We start from the raw sequence: 13206 nt of genomic DNA, 5'->3' as shown, positions 1-13206 counted from the left end.
TTATCACTTTATGTACACACACTTGCTTCCTTATCTTATATTTGTCTAGAAAACCAAAGCTCAATACTTAGAGAGAACAATGGAAAATCATCATTTTATTACATAACTATCATGCCCCCCACTGAGAGTGTAATCTCTTCTGATGGCTGTGTTCACTTAGGCTATTCAATAGAATATACTCCAGTATAGAAACTTTCAGTATAGGTTGGGATTCCACAGGCTAAATCAGTTATTTCAAATGCCAAAATATGGGTAAAGAAGCTACTTGTAAACAATTTAAAACACTCCAGCAGGTAAAATGAATCATTGGGAACAATTTAAAGGGGAGATATTTTATGGGTGAACTGTCCCTTTAAGGAGTTAATTCTTTCTGGTTGATAAGCAGATATGCAACTACTTAATTCACACTTCCTAACATTCTACCATTAGACGGTGATCTGAGGCCGGGAGGTTCATTCTGTGTAGGTGGCTTTATGGGTCAAGGTAATGTTTGGTTGGTTTAGAATAGGATTTGGATGGACTGGCTGGTGACACCCTCAACAGCAATCACTGGACCCCATTCTAAGCCATTAGAATAGCTGTATGAGATTTCCCGTATTGCTTTTTGCAAGGTTTTCAAATCGGAAGCCATTCCAGTCTATTAGAATATCTACCATTTATCAAAGGCTATAAAAGGCATTAACACTCCCCAGTACTACAAATGGGGATAAGTTAACAATAGAGAATACTTTCTTTCAACTTTTCACATTTTTAACTATTGACTTCTAGAAGCTTGACCTGGTTTATGTGCCATATCTTAATTATTTAAATGGCTTCCCCCCTCCACATATTAATAAAAATAATGGTATTTCTAATAAAATAAACTAACACATATTGCAGATATTCTGAGCAGCTTGCTGTATTTTAATGAAGCTTTATATAACGGTTTATATGGAGATTGCCAAAATGGTTAAAACATATTTAAGGCAGGATTTAAGCACATAATAAAAAAAGGGTTTATGCCAGGAAAGGGTTTATGCATGTTATGGGTAGTTCTTTCATCTTAAGTAAGGGCTAACTGCTTTATTTGTATTATTAAAAAAACAAAAAAACAATATAGAATAGCTTTTTGTATCCCATGAGATCTGAAGAGTTAGAACATTGTTGTTAATGTTTGCATGCACCAGGCTCACTGATTGTGATCTAGACAGGTTCTAAATTCCTCAAATACAACAAAATCTAAAGTAGGCAGAATATTGAATTTGTTTTAATTGGAATAAAGACTGGTTTGCTAAAAAAAAGGTTTTTAAAAATGTTATAAAATATTTCAAACATTCCTTTTGCCAATGTGTTTACTGTATATAGGCCTGTGTCTTACATACGTATTACAGCACAGAACAATATTTAAGGCTTATGTCTATACACATAATTGTTACTGTCCCCAAAGTACAAGCACACTCTTATGGGATATGTCATTGAACAGGTGTTTGAATTTAATCAGCGCCTAGCTCACCATGAAGGTAGAAAGCTACATTTATTCTATACCTACCTAAATGCCTATGGGAAATCATGGATTGTTCAAGAAAAAGATGTGTCATTATTTTTTGATAGGAAGCGGCTTAAATGTAATAGATTTAGGAGACCATATTGATATTGTTTCATTTTATTAATATTACTCATCTGAGAGTGAAATCTAATATATATTATTTGTATCTACTGTGGCTGGGCTTTGAGAAGCTTTGATGGTACCTTATTAGGTGATGACACACTTTGCTCCTATGAGACAGACAATATGCTATAAAGAATAAGCAAGTCATATACATCACAGTAAGTACAGTCTTTTATTTTATTTTATTTTTTGTTTACAGGCTACACTGACCGCATGGGTTTTACAGAGTTTAGACTGCGCTTTCAAGTCTTAGCATTAGATGCTATGAAGAAATATAATTCCACCTATGAACCAGTTGATGAGAGAAAGGTACAGTAAAACCAAATTAAATAATCGAACATGAATTTTGAGCTGGTGTGATCATAGACTGTTTGCATACTGAATGATTTACTATATTTAACATTAAGGGCCAGATTACAAGTGAAGCGGGGTTTAATGCTCACACTCGTGAGCTAACTCCGCTACAAGTAGCTTTATTGTTCGCGTCTGGTAGCACTCGTATTTGAAGTTGAAAGTAAATTGTTTTTGCTCGAGCGCTAACCCGATGCTAGCAAAAAGCAGAACATAGAATACCCTGTGCGCGTTAATATATTCCCTATAGAAGTCAATGGAGCAAAAAAGGGGAAAAAACCCTATACTCGCGCGCAATCCCGATCACACATTCTCAAGTGCACTAACCCGACTAGAAAATATGATTATTTCACATTCTAATGTTCTCCACAAAGATGTTCTAGTTATTAATAAATACATATTTCGACCTATATCTGATGGTATTTTAGTAAAATATATATCTATACCTACATATAGATTTAGAGATGTACAGATATATAGGAATATATATTTATAAATACTTAGAACATATTCTGCTATGTGCAGAACATTGGAATGTTAAATATTTACAGTAATACACAAACACTTAAATTTGTCATGTTCTCATCTACTTAACTGCAAAAGGCTCCAATGCACTTATATATATATGTCTATATATGTGTACATATGTATTTATGTGTTTATATGTCTATATATATATATATGTGTGTGTAAATACATATATACACATATAAATACATAAATATATCTGTATACACACACACACATATATATATATATATATATATATATATATATATATATATATATTTAGAGATGTATATGTACAGTATGCATCTTTATATGAAAGCCCTTTACATGCCTTTTTTAACACCTGCAACCTCATATCTTTAATCCCTTTTAAATTTGTTGTGCAATATTTTTTAAGTAATTTTTATTAGATGGTGTTAGTGTGTGTGTAACTGTACTTTTGAATGTATTTTTGATGCTTCGTGCAACTTTTTTGTTTTGTAAAACAGTTAACCAGAGCTCTGGGGACGTGATATTGGAATCCGTGTTAACTTCAATTGTGCTCAAGCAATAGGGGCCTATTTATCATGATGCGAGCAGACATGATCCGATATTGCAGGTCATGTCCGCTGCACATCGATAAATGCCGACAGCATACGCTCTTGGCATTTATTATTGCACCAGCAGTTCTGGTGAGTTGCTGGTGCAATACCATCCCCTGCAGATTCGTGGCCAATCGGCTGCTAGCAGGGGGTGTCAATCAACCCTGATCGTATTGGATCGGGTTGATTTTCAGCAATGTCTGTCCGCTGCCTCAGAGCAGGCGGACAGGTTATGGAGCAGTGGTCAAGGTTATGGGGCATCAAGCTGCATACGGAGCTTGATAAATAGACCCCATAGTGTTTACTTTCAAATTGTAATACGAGCGATAAACCCAAGATGCGCAAACACACGGGATAAACCCCTTTTCTCTCGAGCAAAGCTGTTAACACGCCACTCGTAATCTGGCCCAAAATATCTAAATGACTTGCTCTATTAGACATTAAGAGGATATGAAACCCCAACATTTTCTTTTCTAATTTAGACAGAGTGCACAATTCTTATTCTAAAAAAAGTTTTCAATTTACTTTTATTATCAAATTTGCTGTATAGGATATGTATATGCTGTATATGATATATAGGGATACCTATGTAGGTGTCTGGAGAAATAAAAGGCAAAATATAGGGCTCCTATCTAGTCCTCTTGCAAATGGTTAACAAAAAACTGCTGCCATATAGTGTTCCAGAAAAGTGCAAGCTCCTGAGCTTACCTCCCTGTTTTTGAACAAAAGATACCAAGAGAAGAAAACAATTTAATAATAAAAGTAAATTAGAAAGTTGTTGAAAATGGCATGCGCTATCTGAATCATGAAAGAAAATTGTGTTTCATGTCCCTTTAAATGCTGATTAATGGTATATGAAGTCAAAATGAAACATTTTTTATTCGGATAGAGTGTTCCTATTATTAAAATTGTTCCAATTTACTTTTAATATCAAATATACTTCTTTCTCTTGGTATAATTTGCTGAAACTTTACTCCTTACCCTTAGCGCATACTACTGACGTAGGCAGGGAAGTGTACATAAGTCTTGAAAACTACATGGTAGCAATGTTTACCATTAACAATCATAAACACTGTTGCAAAACCACGGCCATATTGTGCTCAAAACTCGGCCATGCCCCTGAGCCTACCTCAGTGTTCTCTTATACAATGGACCTACATTTTAACAAAAGAAACAAAAAGAAGTACTTTGAATTTTTTTTATTTATTTTTTTACTGTACATCATGGAAGATTGATTTTGGCCTCCATATCTCTGGAAATGCTGTCTGCTTTTCCCTTTTTCTTAAACTGTTCAAAATAAAAAAAAGGAGAAAAATAATAAATTGTCCCCCTTTTAAATAAAAAAAAAGAAAAGGAGAAGAGAAAGAAAGGGATGCTCTGTTATTCGAGGAGAAGATTTGATTCTGCCCTATCAAATTGAGGGGCAAAGCTATACAATGACACCTGGAAATGCCAGGCACACAAAGGGTTAAACAAACATTTTAATGTTACTATATGAGTGCAAGTAGAAAACCAACAGTAAAATATAATTAAACATTAAAATTAAAAACAAACCCAAAAAACAATCACCTAGATTACGAGTTGTACGTTACGGTTTTAACATAAAAAAAATTGCAGCGTAAAAACAGTAATGCAACCATTACTAGTCATGTCGGTATAGCTATACCACAAGCATTTTAGCCTGTAACGCAACGTCAATCCCGCATTCAAAAAAATTATGTTTTTGCGTGGGATTTCCATAGCCCCAGTATTACAGGTTGTGCGGTGAGGCTAAAATGCCCTATCTATACTATAATTGCATTTGTAATGTCCGTCGCCGTCGGCAGTTGCGCACGGATTCTCAAAGGAATGTTGGCAGCACGAGGCAGTCAACAGAATTCACCTGCATGCAGGTTGATTCTGAAAATGGCAGGGTGGTGATTTTCGGAATCCACCGGAATGCAGCGAAGGCAAACGGAGCATTACAAAAAAAAAAAAAATCTGCAATAAATATAAAAAAAAAAAAAAAACCACACGCATTAAGTATGAAAAAAAACACCTAACCACACGCAATAAGTATTAAAAAAAAAGAAACGCACTCAATAAGTTTGAAAAAAACACCTAACCGCCCACAATAAGTATTTAAAAAAAAACCCTAAGCGCACGCAATAAGTTTTTTTTAAAAAAAACTAACCGCCCCCGCACAAAGTATTAAGAAAAAAACAACAACTACCTAATAAAATTACTAACCCCTAAATCCGCAAACCCCAACATTGCAAACTACCTAATACATCTATTAACCCCTAATCTGCCAACCCCCCACAACACATTAAACCTAATTTACCTATTAACTCCTACACCGTCAACCCCCACAAGGCAAAAAACTATTTTAATGACTAAGCCCCCTAACCTAACACCCGCTAAATTAACCCATTAATTACAATTAAAAAAATTCTACATTACAATAAAAAAAAATTACATTACATTAATCTAATTACAGAAAATAAAAAACGCTAACATTACAAAAAATAATAAACAGCACTATCCAAAATAATTAATATAATAATAATATATATAATATAATATAATATATATATAATAATATAATAATTAAACCTAATCCCAATTAAAATAACAAAAGCTCCACCAAAATAAAAAAAACACTAATCTAATGCTAAACTACCAATAGCCCTTAAAAGGGCTTTTTGTAGGGCATTGCCCTAAGTTTAACAGCTATTTTACATTACAAATAAACCAAGTGCCCTCTAACAGTAAAACACCCCACCCACCAACCCCCCCCCCCAAAAAAACTAACACTAATAAACCTAAACTGCCTATTGCCCCTAAAGGGGCATTTGTATGGGCATTGCCCTTAAAAGGGCATTCAACTCTTTTTCACTGCCCTTAAAAGGGCATTCAGCTCTTTTGAAATTTGCCCAAAAAAACCTAATCTAAAAAAACAAACCCCCCCAAAAAATTTTAAAAAAACTTAACACTAAAGCCCCAAATAGGTACTTACGGTTTCAGAAGTCCAGCGGAGAAGGTCTTCGTCCAGGCGGGAGTGGAGGTCCGGAGCGGTCTTCCCAGAAGTGGCAATCCTCGGCTGTAGTCATCGGCGGCGGTCTTCGGCAAAAGCGTAGAGGTTCCTCTTCATGGGATCGTCTGCCGCACACTGAAGAAATAATTCAAGGTACCCCATATTTATTGGGGTACTTTGAATTCCTATTGGCTGAAATTGTCTAAATCAGCCAATAGGATGAGAGCTACTGAAATATTATTGGCTGATTTGAACAGCCAATAGGATTTCAGTAGCTCTAATCCTATTGGCTGTTTTGAAAAATTCTGCAGCCAATAGAATGAGAGCTACTGAAATCTTATTGGCTGATTTGAACAGCCAATAGGATTTTAGTAGCTCTAATCATTTTGGCTGTTTTGAAAAATTCAGGCAATAGGAATGCAAGGTACCCCAAATTGATTTCGGTATCTTGCATTCAATATTCAGTATACCACGGACATCGGATGAAGAGGAGCCTCCATGTTGCCAAGGACTGCCGCTGCCGAGGACTGCCGCCGCCGCCACACCACTGCCAAGGATTGCCACATCTGGGAAGACCAATCCGGACCTCTGGTCCACGCCGCCTTCACTGTGGATGAAGATGATGAATCCGCCTGGAAGAAGACCTTCACTACCGGACTTCTGAAACCGTGAGTACCTATTTAGGGTTTTAGTGTTCTTTTTATAAAAAAAATTTCGGGGGGGGGTTTGTTTTTTTAGATTAGGTTTTTTTTACCCATACAAATGGGTAGTTTAGGTTTATTATTGTTAATTTTTTTTATTTTATTTTGGGGGGTTTGGTGGGTGGGGGGTTTACTGTTTTTTAATGTAAAAGAGCTGTTAAACTTAGGGCAATGCCCTACAATAAACCCTTTTAAGGGCTATTGGTAGTTTAGAATTAGATTAGGGGGTGTTTTTATGTTGGGGGGGTTTATTTTTTATAGGGGTATTAGTTTAGGTTTAATTTTATTATTTTTGAGAGCTTTGTTCATTTTTTTCTGTACTTTTATTTTTTTGTAGCTTGGGGGGTTATATTTTCAACACATAGACTGCCCTCTGGGCAGGCTTATTGACTAGTAGTATATAATGAAATTCTATTGGCTATTCAAATTAGCCAATAGAAATTCAGTAGCTCTCATCCTATTGGCTGATTTTAACAGGCAATAGGATTTCAGAAGCTCTCATCCTATTGGCTGATTTGAATTTCAAGAATCAAATCAGCCAATAGGAATGCAAGGGACGCTGGTGACTGTATGAAGAGGACGCTCCGCGCTGGATGTCTTTAAGGATGGATCCGCTTTGTGCCGCCTGTATGAAGACTTTTCTCTGTCTGGATGAGGATGGATGTCCGGACTTCAGAAACTGTGAGTGGATCTTTGGGGGTTAGTGTTAGGTTTTTCTAAAACATTTTTGGATGTTTATTTTTTTTAGATTAGGGTTTTGGGCTTTACGTAAAAGAGCTGAATGCCCTTTTCAGGGCAACAAAAAAGAGCTGAATGCCCTTTTAAAGGCAATGCCCATACAAATGCCCTTTTCAGGGCAATGGGTAGCTTAGGTTTTTGTTAGAGTTAGGGGGTTGGTTGGGTTGTGGGTTTTACCGTTAGGGGGTCTTTGTATTTTTTCCAGGTAAAAGAGCTAATTTATTTAGGGCAATGCCCTACAAAAGGCCCTTTTAAGGGCTATTGATAGTTTATTGTAGGCTAGTTTTTTTTTATTTTGGTGGGGTGCTTTTTCAATTTCATTGGGCTATTAGATTAGGTGTAATTGTTTTTTATTTTTGATAATTTATTTTTCGTAATTTAGTGTTTGTTATTTTTATTAATTTAGTATTTCAATTTTTTTTAATTATAGACTTACATTTTTTTAGTAGCGTTATTTTTTTTAATGTGTAATTTAGTTTTTTTAATTTTAGTATAATAGTTTAGTATAATAGTTATGTTAAGTTAATTTATAGTTTAAACTTAGGTTTTTTTAATTTCACAGGTAAGTTTTTAATTATTTTAAGATAGGGATATTGTAATGTTAATATCAAGTTAGGGGGTTGTTAGGCTTAGGGGTTAATAGTTTAATTTAGTTTTTTACGATTGGGGGTGGCAGTTTAGGGGTTAATTGGTTTATTTAGTGGCGGTGATGTGGGAGGCCAGGGGTTTAGTTGTTAATACATTTATTATAGTGGCAGCATTGTCTGGGAGCGGCGGAATAGGGGTTAATAACTTTTATTAGTGGCAGCGATGTTGGGGAGCAGCGGAATGGGGGTTTATAACTTTTATTAGTGGCGGCGATGTCAGGAGCGGCAGATTAGGGGATAATAACTTTATTTTGGTGTTGGCGATGTAGAAGGCGGCAGATTAGGGGTGTTTAGACTTGGGGTTTATGTTAGGGTGTTAGGTTTAAACGTAACTTATTTCCCCATAGACATCAATGGGGTAGTTTTTTTTTTTTATCACTCTCTCCCCATTGATGTCTATGGGGGAACACGTGCACGAGCACGTCAAAACATCCCTTGGAATTTGTGCGGTATGGAGCTTAACTCCACCATATCGCACGCACAAGGAGGCTTTTCAGAAACTCTTAATGGCAGCACTATGGAGGGTGAAATAATTTTGTTGCGTTCGTTTTGCACCCTGTTTAGCACAAAACTCGTAATCTAGGTGAATCAATATTTGGCCAAACTGAATTAGTGAGCTTAAGGACATTATATTGTCTCAATATTATGTCTTCACTTTTCATGAAAAATTAAACTTTTTAAAAAAACAAAAATAAAAACCATAATAGCACATTGCAATAGTATTAAAGCTAAATTATTTACTCAGCAAATATATAGGGAAAAAAGATAATTTGTAGTTTAATAACTGTTATGGGGTACTTTATTATTTCTTAATTATCTTTATAGGTTTCCTAAACAATCTTGGTCTAATCCCTTTTTGCTTTACCTTCAGAATGTGAAATATGTAAGCGTGCACCCTAGTGAGAACCAGATAAGATGAAAAGACTATTCGTTCAGTAACATGAATAATTTAGGCAGAGAATAGAAGAAACAGCACAAAAAAGAGTTTTAACATGCAGGTTCCTGTAGCTATGACTAAAATAAATACAGTCACAGGGATTTAGTGTTCAGATATTAGAATATCGCTGGTGTAACAAAGCTGCAATCTCTGCTGTTTGACACAAGTAATGAAATATATATTATTATTTATGACTTCTTTTTCAGATGTCTTTAGTGATATTACCTTTTCTAATATTTCCAGTTATACTCTGGAGATATCAAAGGACGACATTATCCATCCTTGGAATTTTAAATGAGCTAAATATTTTATTATTAAATATTTTAGCAGCTTTCCTAAAAGATGGCAGAAATCATAGATTTTATAGTCAAGGTGATATAGAATTAATAAAAAAGTGCCTGGCTTTAATTTGATTTACAGAATTACTTGTGTAGAGAAAGTAGACATTAGGGTAATGCATTCATATTTTCTGCTACCGTTGGATATATATAGTGTGATTAGTTTAGATGTCTGTGGAATCTTCTAACTTATTTATCTAGATTGGGCTCCTGAGAACGTTTGTGTTGAGGTTTAGCAGCCTAAAAGGACCCCAAATTATCTAATAATTTCTATTAAATGGTTTTGTTGAAGGCAACAAGCTGATCATTTCTACTGAAGGAGTAGGCTGCAAAAAGGGATTAAATAAATTCCAAATTAAAGCAACTAGGACCCCTCATCAGTCTTATTTAGAGCAAATATATTAAACTAAATAAGAAACTGGTTAGTTCACATGGTTTTATATTAACATACACATTTTCCTGTATATAAGTAGTTTGTTTTTGTCTCTAAGTATTTTATCATCCCAAGGTTTCTGGGTTAGCTTTATTTACTTTGTAAAATGACAATCGAGGTGCAGCAGCCTACATGTGTATTTAACATAGTAATTTAGGACTGGAAGTGTTTACGGCACACACGGCTGATAATGTGCATTATGAAATATACTGCTGTATGTTCTAAACGAAAGGACTTCATAAAAATGTATAGTAAGTTATGTGCACTCAGCTGTTTTCACTGCCCAAGTTCTTTTGGCAATCATCTATTTTTACTGCATTGCTATTTATAATATCTCATATCTATATGTTTCATGCTAGAAATAAGTTAATTTTAGCAGTTTACCGAATTTAGAGAGAGGGAAGAGAGAGAGAGAAGAGAAAGCGAGAGAGAAAGAGAGAGCGAGAAAGAAGAGAGAGAAAGATGAGAAAGAGAAGAGAGAGTAAGAGAGAAGAGAGAGTGTGAGGGATAAGAGCAAGAGAGAGAAGAGAAAGAGAGAGAAGACATAGATAGAGAGAAAAATAAATAATGATAAAGAGAGTGCAAGAGAGGGAGAGAGAGTAGAGAAAGAAAAGATAAAGAGATGAAGATAAGAGAAAGAGAGTGAGAGAGAAGGGAGTGTGAGTGAGAGAAGAGAAAGAGAGAGAATAGAAAGAGAAGAGAGGGTGAGAGAGAAGGGAAAGAAAAGGGAAGAGAGAGAGAGAGACAGAGAGAAGAGAAAAGAGAAAGCGAGAGACAGAGAAGACATAGAAAGAGAGAAAGAAAAAGGGAGAGAGGGAGAGATTTTTTTTTTACATTACATTGTCTTTTTATTAGCATTTGTTGTTTATTCAGTTCTTCTGTACTAAATCTCCCTTCAACAATGCAACGATGCAACATAGAAAAAAATGACAGGTGTGCATTTAACTATTCTGTAGTTTGCCCCTCCCTCTTTTTCAGCATCACAAGCTTACTTTCAGGCAAAACATGTTAACGAAGACACAATGAGCTCTAAGCAAGACATTTTCAATTTACATTTATAGAAAATATGTTAATAGATACAGTTTTTACAGTACTACTTTCAGGATAAATAAGGAATTAAAGTCATTTTTTTATCCCACAAGAGATTAATACCATCCAAAGAAAAAAAAAAAACTCTATCAAGTTATTAAACTAAATTTGATAGAGCTGCTAAATATTCAACAGTTATTAAAGCCAGCTTGGCAATGAATAATGCATTCCCACATGCTACAACGAGCAAAGCTGTCATGCAGTTGCGTACATTCATTTAGAAACATAGGGTTTAATAGGGCATTTTTTAATACTTTGTAAAGGTCAACATTATTATCACTTGCGTTCCGGTAGCAAAGTTTATAAGAAGACAAAAAATGTAAAGAGAAATCTGACAATGTACAAGGTACTTTTAGAGAATGCTCTTCACAGATGGTCAGATCAAATTCATCTACATTTAAGAATAATGTGTTGCATTTTCCCTACCGCTTTTTTCTGGATTTAAAAAAATCGTTTCACTGTAGGTGACTGAATATGAAGCTAAAAGCTTTACTTTTGTATGTAAAATTTCTGTAGCATAATATCACATGACTTTAAAATATGTGAATTTGCTTGGACCATCATAAAGAAAGTTTCATGATTTTTTCAAGACTATCCTATAATATAAAAGGCCAAGGGGTCAATTTATTAAAGTCTGGCAGACATGATACGCTGTATTTTAAAGAGGTCTATAAGTCTATAAACCGGGGCTTCTTAACTCCTGTTTCCGGCGAGCCTAAAGGCTCGCGCAGAAGCAGGGTGAATTGGACTAATTCGGCCAATAATAAATTGACCCCCTAAGTGTGTTTGTCCAAAGCTGTAATGCGCAGTAGAGACAGCGCAAGGACAAACACACCTGGCCTTACACAAACTAACCTGATCTGCTGTCGGAGGGAGTGGACAGGGGCTGAGGCGTGGTATGGTGTGGCGCATTTAACTACAATTTTTTGGGAGCATGATTTTAATTGGCTGATTAAAGGGACATAACAGTCTATATTGAATGGATGAGCACTAAAAGCAGCATAACATTATATGATGTAAAAGTCAATTTCCCCCAAAATAGCTTCATGTAGGCTCTAATGTAACAAGTATGTTCCTTAAAGCCATCACTTTATCTTTTCTTTTTTTTATATAATTTTTCTTTTTATTAGTTTATACAAATCAAAAAGTAAATTGAAAGCACAAATACAACAATTCAGATTAGAAAGCTGTAGCAACCATATTTTCAAGGCTGGGCAGTTGCAAGTATACTCCCATCCTTCATATAGTCATGTAGGCAGTCCATGTGAGTTTTGGTCTATACATCCTAGCATAAGTCCAAGGCAACTTTTTATGACGACAATTTCTTAAAGTCCATGTATCATTTGTTGCCTATGCTTTTGAATGCAAGACTGCTTCCTACAGATAATAAAACTTTCAACTGTAGCTTCCAAGGCTTTAGCCTATAATTTTATAATACAAATAAAACATGGTAACCAGGACCAAAACAAACAGAACATACAAAATAAATTACAGCATTAAATAATTGAGCTTTGTGTACTCAAGTATAGAAGGCGTACATTTTTATCTCTAAATGTGACCATATAAGGAAGTAGAATGTTGAAAAATTTAAAATGAATGTAACATATAGTTAGCTGACTGCTAGCGACTTGTGTCTAATTGGGCTTATATTTAAATTGTTCCCAAAGGAACAGCATGTCCTCGAAAAAATCTAGGTTGCCAACTTGTAGGTAATGAAATCTTTCCAAAGTTAAATCCGATTCCACCAGTTTTCTCCATTCGCTAATATTTTGTATTTTGGTAGTTTTCCTGCATCTAGGGACCATTTGTTTTGCAGTGTTTATCATGATTTGGAGAAGCTGACTGCGTATTTTTCATACTATCTGAGGGGTGTTTTGGAGGAGAATTACTTCTAGACTGGGGCTCAACTGTGTATGCAGCACTTTGTTAATGTCTTGAAAGATCTCCGACCAGAAATTTCTTATTGGTGTGCACTCCCACCATAAGTGTGTCATGTGTCCTATTTGGTCGCAACCCCTCCAACATGTTCCTGAACTGCCTCTATATATGTGCTTGATTTTAGCTGGGGTCAAGTACCATCTCATGCAAATTTTTATATTGGTTTCCTTTGCCCTTGAAGAGTGGGTGGAGCATGATAAGTTTTTAAATCTAGTGAGCCAGTCTCTGGAGCTGTGTATGTATCTAACTCCTTGTCCCACCTTAATGTGTATGATGGAA

At 35.3% G+C, this 13206-nt stretch overlaps 1 protein-coding gene across 1 annotated transcript in view; it reads left to right on the top strand.

The window, feature by feature from the left end:
* MYO18B (myosin XVIIIB) overlaps nt 1-13206 on the top strand; it is a 1229288-nt gene that overhangs the window by 520373 nt on the left and 695709 nt on the right. The window contains exon 22 of the mRNA XM_053702090.1: nt 1848-1957. Within this exon, the coding sequence (XP_053558065.1) occupies nt 1848-1957 (110 nt within the window). The remainder of the gene's footprint in view (nt 1-1847; nt 1958-13206) is intronic.

The sequence above is a fragment of the Bombina bombina genome, chromosome 2 (genome assembly GCF_027579735.1).
Source record: "Bombina bombina isolate aBomBom1 chromosome 2, aBomBom1.pri, whole genome shotgun sequence".
NCBI lineage: Eukaryota > Metazoa > Chordata > Amphibia > Anura > Bombinatoridae > Bombina > Bombina bombina.
This window is presented reverse-complemented; position numbering and strand designations above follow the sequence as displayed.